This window comes from Anguilla rostrata, chromosome 13, assembly GCF_018555375.3.
Source record: "Anguilla rostrata isolate EN2019 chromosome 13, ASM1855537v3, whole genome shotgun sequence".
Taxonomy (NCBI): domain Eukaryota; kingdom Metazoa; phylum Chordata; class Actinopteri; order Anguilliformes; family Anguillidae; genus Anguilla; species Anguilla rostrata.
This window is the reverse complement of record NC_057945.1, coordinates 39,975,254-39,991,562: the sequence shown is the minus strand read 5'-3', so window position 1 is coordinate 39,991,562 and position 16,309 is coordinate 39,975,254. Positions and strand designations below refer to the sequence as shown.

The following is a 16,309-nucleotide window of genomic DNA, read 5'->3' as shown; positions in this document are numbered from 1 at the left end:
TGATTTGGGAATTCTGATTAGGGAGTGCTGATTTGGGAATACTAGTTTGGGAATACTGATTAGAGAGTTATGATTTGGGAATACTGATTAGGGAGTATTAATTAGGGAAAACTAATTTGGGAATACTGATTAGGGAATTCTGATTAGAGAGATCTGATTAGAGAATTATGATTTAGGAGTACTGATGTTGAGAACTTCTTGGGCCTATAGGACGGCTCTGTGTATATTACATTGATTTTTGAGAGATGTGTAAATGTATAATGCCCTTAGTGTGTTACTACCTTTCTACCTAGTCTTCCTTTAATAAAATCAGCAGAAAATATTTTTGCACTTACAGTAGAACCACAGAGACACAAACCTCAGAGTTATGGTATCACAAATAAACCCAATATAATTTGAGCATAATCGAAGTAGAACACAATTATATTTGTCAACATTTAGAGTTTCATCTGTAGAATTATCAAAATTAGCCAAATGGACATGTCTCTATTTTTTTGTTATAGTAACCAACCATCAGGACGGCCAATAGAGTTTGATATAATGTGGGGAGAAAGAAAATCAAACCATTTGAATGAGAGGACAAGGCTAGCCGGTCACAGAAACGGAGATGTATTATTCAGAAAGATGAAAAAAGAAAAATGTTGTGATCAGTTCCTAATTACAGCTGATTTGATTGCTGGTCATTAATTTAAAATAGCAATTACAGCTACATAAGCAGAGTTAAGCCATTTATAAAATAAGGACATAAAGCTACTGCATGGGATATAAATCAAAATGATAAATATGGGATTCCAGTTAATCAAGTGTTTAAATTCTTAAAATGTGTGTTTTTCACGTCAGGTTACAAACTTTTCAGAGGCTGCAGGTCTCATTACTGTATATATATAATTATGCTATTAATTGCGAACAAGCTAGGCTGCAATGTTAAGCTTTAAAAAAATGAAGTTCACTTTTAAGTGTTTGAAATTAATCTTGGTTGGATGTACCAAGCAGTCAAGGCTCACTTAGAATTATTTAATTATTAATTATTATTTATGAACACTCGGTGTGTTTGACTGAATGCTTTCCATGGGTTTGGAAAGTCTCATCGAATGCTCCTGTTACCAGATGAATTATCTCTGTTTCACACGGCGGTGTAAAGGGTTGAAGCGGGGCACTAAAAACTGCTTTACTGGACTATATATTACAGCAGTAGTCTGGTAGGAAGTCCTCTCCATTTTTCAAAAAACGATAAACCGCAGAGCTTAAAGAACCATCTCAGCAGGTTAAGACTTGGCAGGGACCCGTAGCTTTGGATGATTTCCACGCTACTGTGGGGGGGGGGAGGGTCCTGGTGACCTTTCGTGAGTTCTCGGATCTTATCCGTGGAAGGACAGGATCGAAAGACAGTCCTGAACTGCCCTTCAAGGCCAGTAAAGCAATCATATCCTTCACTGATATGCCGATGCTAATGACCCTTCTGTGCTAATAGTCATTTAGTTGGGCACAGTGTTAGCTCAAGGTCCTGGGTGCAATGCTGATGGACTAGTGCACTGATCTTCACTCCTGGTTCTGTTGGGTCGCAGGGTCTGCTGGTTTTTGTTTTCGCCTTAATCTCAGCCCCCAATTCAGACCCGAGAAACCAGGTGAGGTGCGTTAGCTGTGCAACCCACTGCTTTAATTGGTCAATTTCTGTAAGTGCCGAGTGACAGCAAAAACCCAGGAATGAAGATCACTGGACTGGTTTCTTTCCTGACTGAAGGATGCATGCCCCGGGCCGTTAGCCCGTTAGCACGTTAGCCTCTCGGAAGGACACATCCTGAATGACCCACCCACCTGAAAGCGACGGTCAGGGGGGGTGTCAGGCATCCACTAGCCGTGCCCGACCCCCCCGCTGGCCGAGAAGGCCCCCGCTCATCTAACAGTGACTGTGTTCACCTGTACCTTCTGTGCCCGGCGCTTGTCGGCTCTCTGGTTCTGGTGATAGATGCGGCTAAAGTTGGACACGATGACTGGAACGGGCAGGGCTATTACCAACACCCCGCTCAGAGAGCAGATGGAGCCGAAGATCTTCCCCGCGATCGTCTTAGGCACCATATCCCCGTAACTGCAGAGAGAGGGGGGAGGGAGGGGGGAGGGGGACATGGGGAGAGAGAGAGAGAGGGTGAGGGGGAGAGAGAAGAGGGGGGGGAGAGAGAAAGGGTAGAGGGAGGGGGAAGAGAAAGAGAGGGGAGAGGGAGAGAAGATAGAGGGTGGAAAAGGAGAGAGAGAGGAGGGGGGGGGGTAGAGAGAATAGAGAGAAGGAGAGGGAGTGGGAGATTTTGAGATTTTAAATAATCTTTATTTATACTTGCAGATAATCCAGTACACTACACCATGTTCACCAGAGAAAACATATTGTGGCAACTCAGCGGGAGGGAGGGAGCGAGCGAGAGATGGGAGGAAGAATAAGAGAAAAAGGAAGGGAAAAAAGCAATGGAGGATAAGAAAAGAAATGAAAAGGAGGCAAGCAGACAAGAGAGGGAGAGAACATGAGAGGGGATAAAAAGTTATTTCCCTTCTGGAAGGTTCTGTGGGAGGAAGGAGGGAGGTCTTCACACTGAAGACCAGCTGGAAGCATTTCCCGAGTCTTTGCCAAGCATCAATCCTGCCTGATCAGCAGCCCCCTCTCTCCCGCCCACCGCCCTCTCTCTCCCCGAGCCGCTCTTCCCCTTCCTGTGAGACACGCCAGCAGGTACGAGGACAGGAAGTGCTCGTCTGTGTGTCCCTAAATCAGCGAGCCGGGTCCTGGAGCCCCCCGACGGCTCCCCAGCGCTCTCACACAGAGGAGCAAGAGCGGTACTGCGCTGTGATTGGCAGACTCTGAGTATACTGCGCTGTGATTGGCAGACTCTGAGCATACTGTGCTGTGATTGGCAGACTCTGAGCATACTGTGCTGTGATTGGCAGACTCTGAGCAGCTTGCGTTGTGATTGGAGACTGAGCATACTGCGTTGTGATTGGCTGACTCTGAGCGGCACTGCGCTGTGATTGGCAGACCCTGAGCACACTGCGCTGTGATTGGCAGGCTCTGTGCACACTGTGCTGCGATTCGCAGTCTCTGAGCATACTGTGCTGTGATTGGCAGACTCTGAGCATACTGTGCTGTGATTGGCAGACTCTGAGCATACTGTGCTGTGATTGGCAGACTCTGAGCGGCCTGCCTGGAGGATTAACGGCACACGCGCTCTTCCCGTGAGCCAATTTTAAATGCTGCAAGCCCGCAGAAACCACCTTTGTGCCATGCAGTTAAAAACAGTTTGTAAACAGATCTGGAATGACTGCCTTTAGGGTACAAATGCATCTTAGTTTGCAAGAGCTCTGAAAGCAGAGATCTCGGAAATGACAGGAAAGCTGATCTCTGCTGATCTCTGTCTGCTGATCCCCTCACATGCGTCTCGGGGGTGCGAATAGCGAATAGTTCGACCTTAACTGTAACTAACATTTAAAAGATTTTTTTCTTCTTCTTCTTCTTCACAATTTAGCAAGTTCAGCAATCGCCAACACTCGCCAAGCAGAGTTTGCGAAGCTTGTCACAGTTTATCAATATTTCTCCTTTCCTGGCTCATTGATTTCCTTTAGTTATTCCTCCCTACTGCCCTGAATAACCGCCACCTCCCTGCCTCTGGTGCTGTCAGCCTGGCCAAGTCTCTGTGTGCTGTGTGGCTTGTTGTGTTTCCCGTTCACCTTTGAACTTTAATTTCATTCTCTTTATTTCATATTTGAAGGTGCCATGAAGGGTATATAATAAATAAAAAATGTATAATATAAACAGACAAACAGCAACATACTACACGTGTGTGTAGAAGCTGACCCTTTATCTGGCAGGCACTCATTCCTGTTCCTGTTTCCCACAGTCTGGGCTGTTTCCATCCGTCTTTCTCCACACTCTGCCCTAAAGTAATGGCATCCCATTGGCCCTTCTCTGTGCAGGCTGCTGCTTGCATTTGGAACCATCGCAATCGCTTGCCAGAGAGGACAGATTTTGGCAGCGCTCTTCATCAGTAATGAAGCGGGACCCTGAGGCTGGACCAATGGGAGAGCAGAGAAACTGAGGAAGAGGAGTGAACGCATCGTCACCCCCGGTAACGCAGGACAATGAGGCAGCACTATCGCCTCTGACATCACAGCTGCCTCTGACATCACCGGTCCTCATACGGTCCATAAAAGCAGACACGTGATGTTGAATACGGATGTAAAACCTCAGGCTTCACCACGATAGTATGCAATTTCTATTCTTGAGGCAACAGATCAATATTTGGCAAGATCGCAGATTTTGCTGCGATACGATCCAAAGCGGTCTAATACAGTAAGAACCGATCAATATGGATGAGCCAGCTAATACAATACAAACACCGCACACATAACAACCAAACTAAGGTTGAGGGTGCAAAAACGGCGTTGCGTTTAACGGAAGGAAAAACAGCTAAAAAGTGCAAGTGGCGATGGGGTCGAGTCGGAAACGTAAACGGTGATCTTGGCGGTGTTGCCAGAGAGAAAGTTGCTGTGGGATTATGGACACTTGGATAAGCATTTTGCTATGATTCATAAGGACACATAGATTTTTGCATGTTTCATTGATTCGGACCAGACGATTGACCTCTGAACCCATACATGGATCCGGATCGATGTACCGTTACACACTGATGTTAAAGCTCTGTGAGTCACAGTCAGAAACCTGGACAGAATAGTGTTCAGTGACTGAACACTGGGGAGGGATTCAGAGCAACATGCGTTGGTAAGAATCCCTGGACACAATCCCATCTTGATCCTTTTTTTTTTTTTTTGTAAATCCTCACAAATAAAAGCTGTCTGTGTTCACTTTCCTCTGAAGCAGAGGTACTCCAATCTGCCCCCTGGGGCCAGCGGTGCTGCTGCTGCTGGGTTTCATTCCTCCCCTCCAATCAGGGACTGATTTAAACCTGACGCACCAGGTGAGTCTAATCTCTGGCCAATCAGAGACGTTGTTGGACTATCAGGCAGAAGAGAAACCCAGCAGTGCTGCTGACCTCGAAGGCCAGATTTGAGTGTCTCTGTCGTAGACCAGCTCAGTGACAAGCTGGAGTAGAACAAATCCATCTACAGTTCTCTTAATGCACCAGTGTGATAAAATTAACTTGCTTAGCCATATCCTTTACTATGTTTCACCATTCTGCTTTAACAGCAGAAGACTTTAATCTCTTTTGACTCTAGCCCTTACCTAGGGCGACATAGCTCAGGAGGTAAGACCGATTGTCTGGCAGTCGGAGGGTTGCCGGTTCAAACCCCGCCCTGGGCGTGTCGAAGTGTCCTTGAGCAAGACACCTAACCCCTAACTGCTCTGGCGAATGAGAGGCATCAATTGTAAAGCGCTTTGGATAAAAGCGCTATATAAATGCAGCCCATTTACCTAGACCAAACTACAGACCCCAGAGTTCCAAGAGTATTTTCTGCAGGAGACCAGTTAATCTACCTTCCCTTGTCTGTAGGAACATAATTAGTTATGTTTAATAGCTGAATTATATACATTTTAGTGGATGACAGTGTGCTTTTTTGCAGGTTTTGTGGTGTTTGTGATTTATGTCTATATATATATACTATATAAATTAATCTACATTTAATCTAAATCCAAGTCTGTTCACTGCTGTCTTCCTTTTGGAAACAGGCCAGCTTGTAAGCAGGCAGTCAGATTTAACATGACCTCCAATGTCTTTGAGCTACGCTCTGGGTTTGGGTCGATATGGAGATGGGACAGGGGGGTGTGTATCCTTTCCTTCGCTCTGGTTTTGGGTCGCTGTGGAGACCAATGGGGGGACAGGAGGGTGTGTCCATGCCTTTACTCTGGGCTTGGGTCGCTATGGAGACAGGACAGGAGGGTGTGTGTCTGCCTTTGCTCTGGGTTTGGGTCGCCATGGAGACGTGACAGGAGGGTGCATGTCTGTGCCGTTAGTCTGGGTTTGGGTCGATATGGAGACGGGACAGGGGGGGTGTGTATCCTTTCCTTCGCTCTGGTTTTGGGTCGGTGTGGAGACGGGACAGCTCCAGTTTCTGAGGCTGATCTTGTTTTGTTTTTTTCTTTAGGCTGACCTTAACAAGCACCCTCTCACACACCGTGCCACTTCACCTTAACTTCCTGCTGTCTCCTGATTGGCCAAAGTGATCTTAACATCACCCACCTCACGCTGCGCAGAGAAATCAGGGCAATCAGACAAGCTTCGTAAACAAACTCTTGACAGGGGCAGCAACCCTGATTACATATATGAGGGTAAGCAGTTTCTGGCTGATTATTGGCAGGTTGATTATTATTATTTTACATGCAGGATGGGTGAAGGAGCTTCGCTTTACCTATGAGGTTACTGACCTGACCACCTCCTTCAGCATCTCTCTCTGCCACAGAAACCGGTATTTACCTGTCCCATCCAGAACAGGTGTAATCATGAGCTCTTTTCCTTGTGTGCTTACGGCCCAGCAGCGAGATGAGATATCGCCCAGGAAATGGCTCTGGAGATTATCTTCTGTAATTTCCACTCCTCTCAAGTTTAGAATTTCAAAGTCAAACTCCGGAGGACAAAGAGCGCTTCTGTTAATCCATCCTGCTCAGCTACACGAGAGGAATCAGGTGTGGGGGCGGGGCTTTGTCTGGTTCATCCCAAGGTTTTTAGCCAGTGCTAATGAGAGTCAGGCTATCACACTGCTAGCCAGTGCTAATGAGAGTCAGGCTATCACACTGCTAGCCAGTGCTAATGAGAGTCAGGCTATCACACTGCTAGCCAGTGCTAATGAGAGTCTTACTAGTGCACTGCTAGCCAGTGCTAATGAGAGTTTGGCTATCGCACCACTAGCCAGTGCTAATAAGAGTCTGGCTATCGCACTGCTAGCCAGTGCTAATGAGAGTCTGGCTATCGCACCGCTAGCCAGTGCTAATGAGAGTCTGGCTATCGCACTGCTAGCCAGTGCTAATGAGAGTCTGGCTATCGCACTGCTAGCCAGTGCTAATGAGAGTCTGGCTATCGCACTGCTAGCCAGTGCTAATGAGAGTCTGGCGCTAGCCAGTGAGAAGTTCCACAGCTTCCATGCTAAAACACTGGCGCTTAATGGCGGTCGTCAGCCATGTTGATGGGGAAGCACACGGCTTGATGATTAATAATGCGCTGTTAAGCAGAAATTACACAGGGCTGCCCACGGAGAAAGACCGCGATGAGCAGGAATTGGATTCTGCGTTTTGCGTACAAGTTGATTTCTAGAGACTAATGCTTTCTGACGGCTTTCTGCAGTAAGCGTGTGCGCCCGTGCGAGGCAGCGTCTTGGACTGAGCCGAACGACAGCCCGTGTGTGCGGCTGTAATGACAGGGCTGCGGTTTTACTCTGCGGCTGTGTGTCATTTCGCCTCAGCTGATTGGCTGGGTAGTCGGAACCACGGAGTGCCTCGAATACAAAAGCCGTGAAAGACCTCATCGGTTAGAGCGCAGGGCGACAGAAACTGACTCACGCGCTGTCGTAGACCCGAGAGCCTGCTTCTGATCCCCAGCTGATGCCATTTCTGGTGTACCCCTGAGAAACGTACTCAACCTGAATTTTCTACATTTACGCGTGGCTGTATAAACTGACGCAACGTGTCAAAATGCAACTGAGTAGATGTAATGTAAAAAATTAGCGTGCAGCTAAGAAGGCATCGGAGCAGCGTGTAGTTGTGTTTGGTTTCCCCCCCGGTGAGTCTGATGCTCGGATGAGAGCTCTCTGGCGCGGCGGAGAGCGTTTTCTCCGGCTGACAGTGGAGAGGCGCGTTTGGACTGCGCTGCGAAACGCGTTCCGTCCCCACTCGCTGGCGATTGACTGGACCTGAGAATGATCACACATCCACATCACAGACTGCAGTGGCTCATCTTTTCTGGGGGAGCAGCATCAGCAGCAGCAGCAGCAGCAGCAGCCCTGTTTCTGGGTGTGGCTCGAGCACACGGGCACTGCTCCATTCTGGGGTTGGCTGGCAAATGACCTGCAAGTGCCACAGAACAGGACGGGGGGGGGGGGACCCAGAACAGGGGGCGGTGCCTCAGAACGGGGGGTGGTACCCCAGGATATGGGCAGGGACCCAGGACGGGGGGCAGGGACCCAAGATGGGTGGGCGTACCCCAGAACGGGGGGGGGGGGGCCAGGACGGGGGGAAGACGGCTGAGCCCAGAGGGGTGTGACTGGGCCCCACGCCAGGGGGTTCAGCGACTCACCACGGCGACGGCCCAAATCCCATCAACCCCTCTGCCCTGCCGTCAGATAGGCGGATAAGCACCCTCACAAACAGAAACCAAGCAAAAATAGACCTCTCCTATCTGATTGGACAGGAGGCTCTCAGAAGTGACAGCGGTGGAAAATAACCCATTTTTCCGCTCTTAGTCACAGTTGCACGGGACGGATCGTATTTCCCAGATACCACCTCACCTCAGTCATTCACCAATCACGGGTGAGCGCATCGGCACCCATTTCCTGTTTTATTTGCAGATCTCTGCCGGAAAACAATGGCCTCCAGTATTTTCTCCTTTTATTGGTCTTAAACGCTGCACAGACCAGTCAAACCGACCAATCACAGGCTGGCGAGCTTATCCATAAACACAGCAGCTTACTTTGAGCGCAGGCCCGTGGCCAAGCTCACAGTATTTGATGCTTTTCCCACACTCTGGTGACCTATCAGAAAGAAGCAGCATTTACTAGCAGGTTTACTGGAGAATGTTTAAGGAGGGGTCAGTAAGGAGAAGTAGTGATGAGAGAATGCTGAGTCTAGTCTTACTGCTATTTGTATTGACTACGGTGCAGGTAACTCCTTAACATTACATTACATTGCATGATATTACATTGAAATACATTACATTTTGGCAGAGCAGCTGACACATTATGTCCTTTACATACAGTCCATTTGCATAGCATTGCACTGAAGCAGTTCAGGTTAAGTACCTCACTCAAGGGTACAATGACTGTGTCCCACCAGGGAATGGAACCTGCAACCTCTTGGTTAGTCCAGTTCCCTACTTGTTGAACTATATTGCCATCCTACATATAGTAATGTGTGCCTGGCTGCCAAAAATTCAAGCAGTCACTTAAACTCTAGAGTATCACATGCTTAGAAGAGCATATTAGCTCGCAGTTTCATAGCTGCCTGAAATAATTATTTCCCTTAATGATCTTTACCAACAACCAGCAGGACAAAGCAGGGAGACTGAACAGCTACACTGGGAGACGAAGTCTCTGACTGAAGTCCTAACGCTTCTGAATTTGAACCCCACTGTGCCAAATGCAATTAAGATTAACAAGGAAAACCTACACGTTCCTCACTGTGGAAAGGCACAAAGTTATAAAATTAAAATGTGTAATTGCATAATCGATGCGGTTTCCTGCAAAAGCCCGAATGCACAATCATCATCACGGTTCTATCCGTGCCCAAATTCATTCCGGCATTTTAGCAAATTATAATACAAAGGTTTGCTTGTGTGCAGTTAATTAAAATTCAGGTTAAGCACCTTGCTGGAGAAAGTACGGAAATTACAGAACATGTTTAATGGAACCATCATTTCTCCATTTGCAGCAGGTCACATTCTGTAGACAGCATGTTGTTCTAAGGGTGTGCATCCACCAGAGAGTAGGGCGTTTATGGAGAGTGTGGACCCACTGAAAATGGAGACATTGTGGTCCCATTAAACATGTCCGTCATTTCAGTCATTTCTCCAGCAAGGTGCATCACCTGAATTGCTTCAGTAAATATCCAGCTGTGTAAATGGATTGTATGGAACGTATGTTTCTCTGGATTAGAATGTCTGCCAAAATGGCTGAAATGTTAATGCAGTTGAGTGTATTTTATGCAAGTTGAGGCTAACCATGTCTGCACACAGTGCTCCCAGCTAGTGTCCTGCCATTCAGGAAAATTTAGTAAGGTTTATGAATGACCATAAACCCGTACACCAAGCAGCCACGCTTGCTAGCCTCCGCTTCCACAGAACAGAAGTACTGACTGTGATCGCTGGACCACTTTGGTTTTGCTAAAGCGATGAGTGAGGTTTCATTCTGCCCCTCCGCTGCTGCAGTCTGAACGTTTGTCCTGACCATCTCTCTACAGCAGGGCTGTCCAATCCTGTTCCAGGAGATCTACCATCCTGCAAGCCTTCATTTAAACCCTTATCTTGCGCACCTGATTCGTCTAATCAGCAGCTCAACGAGATCTCTAGGTTTTTGAATGAGGTGTGCTTTGTTTGGTTTGGAATGAAAACCTATAGGACAGTAAATCCCCAGGAACAGGGTTGGGCAGCCCCGCTCTAGTTGTGAAATGAGGTGTGCTTTGTTAGGGTTGGAATGAAAACCTTCAGGACAATAGATCCCCAGAAACAGGATTGGGCAGCCCTGTCCTAGCATCTATACCCCTCTGATTGGTTCAGAGAAAGAAAGAGGGAGAAAAGGAAATCAATTCCATGTATTGTATTCCAATAGGGATTCATTTACCCAACCTTCTATATATTGTTGTTGAAGTTTTTATTGACTAAATGATGGGGATCCTTTCCAGGGCTGAGATGGAAACTGCTCAGTGTAGGAAGGCTGTGATTGAGCTTCTGTGGTCCTCAGGTTAAATAAAATGCATTTTTTCCACAGCACAGTTCATAACCGAAGCTGATAGCTAGACAAAAGCAAAACCTTTATCTCAACAACTGGAGCTTTGACAGAATTTTTTCTCTGTTTATTGCCTTGCTACTCTGTAAAGCGTCTTCATGACAGTTCTTGGTAAAAAAAAAAAGCGCTATACAAATAAAATGGAATTGAATTGAATTGAACAGAAAACTATAATCTGCGGAGGTTCAGCCAGAGCTATCACAAGTCTTACTTTAAACTTAAGACTGTGGCCAACTCACTATAATGAACTGTCGCAGTATCAGCATTATTTCACTGTAAAGACTGTCAGGTACTGTAGCAGTGCAGTGCTATGGTTACGGAACTTGACTTGCAGTGCAGAGGTCCAATCCAAACCACTGAGTTGGTCATCATTGGGTCAGGATGGTGTCACATACCATTCTGATACCTACAGTAACACACTCCTTCATCGCAATGACATCACAATCGCTTGCAGTAAATCGCTTGTTCCTTCCTCTAATGGAGGGAACTTCCGTCACATCCCACTGCGTGTTATAAGACGTGCGCCCTCAGCTGGACGGGCTTTACTCTGAGCTGGAAGTGCCTCTCTGACACAGCTGTTTTAAAGACGCCCCTGGCTTATGTGGAGCTCAGAGACTTCTGGGCTTTCATGACTGAGCCCCTGCGCCAGCAGCTTCTAAGGGACAGGCTCGTGCTCTGATGAAGGATTTTTAGCAGGACACAGTCAGAGCGACTCTTTCCGCACTCGGTGCGAAGTCTCAAAAGCAAGGAGAGGAGGAGAGGCTAATGACAGAACTGAAATAAAGCGATCTATTCCAGGTGTTATTCCATCTGGGTGGAAGTCTAATTTCTGTCGTCCTCCAGGGGGATTAAAGCAAATCTAGTCTTTTATCTGCCTGTGAAGGAGGAGACCAGACTGAAGTGAGAGAGATGCAGGACGGAGAACAAAAAGTTTTTTTCCAAGTCCCTTTTTAAACTGTGTCTGACCAGTATGCAATGGTATTTACACGCGTGACACACATACTTGCTCTGGGGTGGCGGGTATTATTCTGAAGCATTTTCAGAGAATGGGGTCTGTGTTGCAGAGAAAGCTTTGTTTCATAGAAAACATTGCAATGTTGACAAACTGTATTACTTTCTCCCTCTGTAACTCTCAGCAACAAATGATACACATTTCAGAGTTTGGGTTCAAGTGCCTAACAGTCTCTCAGTAATTTTCCAGGTATATCACTATGGCTGACATCATCACAGCAGTGGTCGGAACAATGGGCAGCATCCATCAGCACCATGGACAGCAGTGTGGCCAGAACCATGGGCAGCATCCATCAGCACCATGAACAGCAGTGTGGCCAGAAACATGGGCAGCATCCATCAGGACCATGAACAGCAGTGTGGCCAGAACCATGGGCAGCATCCATCAGCACCATGGACAGCAGTGTGGCCAGGACCATGGGCAGCATCGATCAGCACCATGGACAGCAGTGGCCAGGAGGCTGCAGCTACAGACCAATGAGGATATTTGGAAATAGTGGAAAATAAAATTGAAAAGAGGTATTTTATGTAGCGTGATGTGACTCATGCTGTGCTTAGGTAAGGACACAATGCATCAGTACCTCCTAAAATGCCAATAATTTATTCTTAAACGTATCGCAGCTTGATCAGCGTTTCAACCCCTACTGGATACAGTTCATCCAGAAGTGCACCCGCATATCTGAGCTGGGTTACCTTGTGTGATGACATCCTACAGGTACAAGCTTGTATGTCAACATTACTGTTAATTAAAGCTCTTACATTAACGTTAATTTTAATTAACGTGCATACCTTCACATAAATGTTAATTAAATCTTGCATGCTGACGTCAACGTTAATTAATGATAATACATTAAATAATGAACACCCATCATAATTGAAAGCCAATGCATTTACAGTAAACCAAGGCTGATTTGTCTGATTGGTTCCTTTAACAAAAAAAGATTCAGCCATGTCATTCTACTTTTAAGTTTCCTTTTTTACAGTTGATTCAACTAGATTTGGCTCTGATTGAACACTAGAGAGGCAAATCACTCGCATTGTGATAATTATTTTTTCTCTTAGTGTTCATGCTGAACTCCGGAACAGTTCAGCTCCTTGGTTATGGGGCTTTACGTTACGGATGAGCAGCCTAACGTGACCTCACCGGGTGTAAGGGCGACTAAACTCATGTCAACATGGAAAACAGATTTTTGTTTGTGCGCGTTCTCACAGAGCTTCACAGAGGGCGGGAAACAAAAAAAAAAAAACGTTCAGCTCCTTAAGCTCCCCGAGCTGTCAGCAGATTATCACGGCGTTTGCTGAAATTTAATTTGGCATAGGTGCATCATGAGTCCTGCTGCTAATTAATGAGCCTTTGCATCTCCTGCACGAGAGTCTGCGGATAATGTGCATCCCCTGACCGCTTATTCTCCATTCCTGGTCTTTAAGGAAACCGTGACTGCGTGAACACTCCCCAGAGCTCTCCCACACAACTGATTCACAAAAAAAATAATAACATAAACTAATAACAAAGGACCCCTGAGACATTTGGCTTTTCCAGAGGGGCCCAGTTCAGTGGTGGCTGATTCATTATACAGTATGCAGAACACCTCGGCTAATACTGAACAGGGTAAACTGCTTGTTATGCTGTATAATTAAACCTTAAAATAATAACTGTCTTTCTTCTAAGCTGTGTTCAACTCTGCAAGGTGGCTGTTGGACAAGGACAAGCGGTGCCACCTGATTGGCTGCCACTAACCCCCCCACCCCACCCACTTCCTCCAGGCCATGGTAATTAGACACAGTGTATGGCATTGGAGACACACTTTTCATTATGTATTCCTTCCAGGTTTCTGTTTAAACAATTAGACGAGTTCCGGAGCAGCGCTCTGACAGTCAGTTAATCAGTTTCAGGGCGGGAGCTGTCCGCGCGCGGCAGGAAGACCATGGCGATGCTGGAGCCCCCTAAATGGGGTGAGTCACTGGGTCCTACCCGGGGTGAGTCGCTGGGTCCTAAACGAGGGGTGAGTCACTGGCTCCTACCCGGGGTGAGTCGCTGGGTCCTAAACGGGGGGTGAGTCGCTGGCTCCTAAACGGGGGGTGAGTCACTGGCTTCTAATCGGGGGTGAGTCGCTGGGTCCTAAACGGGGGTGAGTCGCTGGGTCCTAAACGGGGGTGAGTCGCTGGGTCCTAAGCGGGGGGTGAGTCACTGGCTCCTAAATGGGGTGAGTCGCTGGCTCCTACCCGGGGTGAGTCGCTGGGTCCTAAATGGGGGGTGAGTCACTGGCTCCTAAACGGGGGGTGAGTCGCTGGGTCCTAAACGGGGGGTGAGTCACTGGCTCCTAAATGGGGTGAGTCGCGGGTCCTAAGCGGGGGTGAGTCACTGGCTCCTAAATGGGGTGAGTCGCTGGGTCCAACGGGGGTGAGTCGCTGGGTCCTAAATGGGGGTGAGTCACTGGCTCCTAAACGGGGGGTGAGTCTCTGGTCCTACCGGGGTGAGTCGCTGGCTCCTACCGGGGTGAGTCGCTGGCTCCTAAACAGGGGTGAGTCGCTGGGTCCTAAGCGGGGGGTGAGTCACTGGCTCCTACCCGGGGTGAGTCGCTGGCTCCTAAATGGGGGGTGAGTCACTCGCTCCTACCCGGGGTGAATCGCTGGCTCCTACCCGGGGTGAGTCGCTGTGTCCTATATGGGGGTGAGTCACTGGCTCCTAAGTGGGGTGAGTCGCTGGCTCCTAAACGGGGGCGGGGGGGTCATTGGCCTCTGCGGGCCAGGCTGCATGTAACCGGGTCGTGACGGACATGGCGACGGGAACAATGGGCAGCCGAACCGCGTACGGCCGGCTGGCCCCTGAAAAGAGCCCCTCCATTGTACCGGTCCCCCCCCCCCCCCCCCCCCCCGGCCTTTTCACTCCCTGTGTGGCGTGACACGCAGAAAGAGCCCCATTCACCGGCCCCTTTCACCGGCCCCCATTCACCGGCCCCATTCACCGACTCCGCTCAAAAGACAACGCTTCCACTGGACGTCTTTATCCAATCCGACACCAGATAAGTCAGGGGGAACAAAGGCGACAGGAGAGCACCATTATCACCTCTCCTGGAGTCCTCCCCCTTCAGGACGAGTGCATTTCCCTTGTTAGGACCCATTTCCTTTTGAGCAAAGTCACGGCGGCTGTCATAGATTTCCTTCAATAGCTTTCTCTCCACCGGGAGAATAATTGAGCCGGTTTGCCTGTCGATGCGCGAGCCTGAGAGACCTGGGCACCCAACGTGTGGCCTCTGTCTCGCCCAGGATTACCTCACCCATCATAACATTACACAGTGTATGGAGATTAAATTATTACACAGTGTGCGTAGATTAAAGATTATTAACACCAACATGGAAGAGTGTGTGTAGATTAAAGATGTGGTAAATTTATTTTAGAACTTTTTTTCATATTTGGTTAAATTTCCTTTTAAAAAATTAAAAGCTTGAAGAAACAAAATCTGGTCGCTCTGAAATGAGGCACTCCAAATTTCACTGCACCTGAATCTGAAACAACCAATCAGGATAGCTCTCTGCTAGGAGGGCTTCCCACCCCTGCCGGTCAATCCGGTTGCACGTTAACAGTGCCGCCAGAGCAGGCAGGGTGGGGCTACACAGCTTAGGGTTGTAACTAGGTAGCTGTTTTGTAGTTGACTTAGTTAATGCACTCGTCTTAACTACTGCTTGTATTTTTGCATAGACTGTGTTGTTGCTGTTCTTGTTTGTGTTGGTGTTAATCAGTTTAACCTACAGGGTCCAGGTTGAACTATGCGGTTGTTCCCTGCACTTGGAACGGTACTTCTCTCTAGGGTTTTCGACACACTTGTTCCTGGTTATGGTTATACACTTTGTTGTACGTCGCTCTGGATAAGAGCATCTGCCAAATGCCTGTAATGTAATTTACACAGATTACATTACATTACATTATAGGCATTTAGCAGACGCTCTTATCCAGAGCGACTTACACAACTTTTTTTTTTTTTTTTTTTACATAGCACTTTACATTGTATCCATTTATACAGCTGGATATATACTGAAGCAACGCAGGTTAAGTACCTTGCTCAAGGGTACAACGGCAGTGTCCTTACCCGGGATTCGAACCTACGACCTTTCGGTTACGAGCGCAGTTCCTTACCCACTGTGCCACACTCCGTCAGATAAGAGCAGAGATACTACAGAGATAGAGCCATAGCTAACTAGTATAAAATGATAGGTTGAGATATATGTGATGCAATCAAAAATAAATCTTCAAGTAGCTAGGTTACTTGCAGCTGCTTCGTTGCCAAATGTTTTAGGTGAAATGTTCTGTAACAAGTTCCTTGTTATTTTTTATCTTTGTTGCTGCTGCCAGCAAACAGTAACTCTGCCGCTACATAGCCAGCAATACTGCATCAATCTCAATCATTTTTGCCAATAATATCATGCTTGCTATAGTGCTATAGCCCATAGCTGTAAATAAAAACCATAGCTATGATCTTTCTTCACATTCATTATGATGACGTTATGTTGTTTTCTTTTCTACCTGAGAATGAGACATAATGCGCTGCACTGCTTTTTAATGTCCTCTCTCTCCAGAACTCGGATGTCAGGCAGTTGCGCAGTCATGTGTTTGGAGGGGGAGGGGCTTTGGAGAGAGAGCTGAGGGGAGGGGGGGGGG

General features: G+C 47.5%; 1 protein-coding gene across 4 annotated transcripts in view; it reads right to left on the bottom strand.

The window, feature by feature from the left end:
- LOC135237611 (potassium voltage-gated channel subfamily D member 3-like) overlaps positions 1-16,309 on the bottom strand; it is a 104,764-nt gene that overhangs the window by 21,978 nt on the left and 66,477 nt on the right. For all 4 annotated transcript variants that reach the window (XM_064304908.1, XM_064304907.1, XM_064304905.1 and 1 more), the window contains exon 2: positions 1,918-2,086. In XM_064304908.1, coding sequence (XP_064160978.1) covers positions 1,918-2,086 — 169 coding nt within the window. The remainder of the gene's footprint in view (positions 1-1,917; positions 2,087-16,309) is intronic.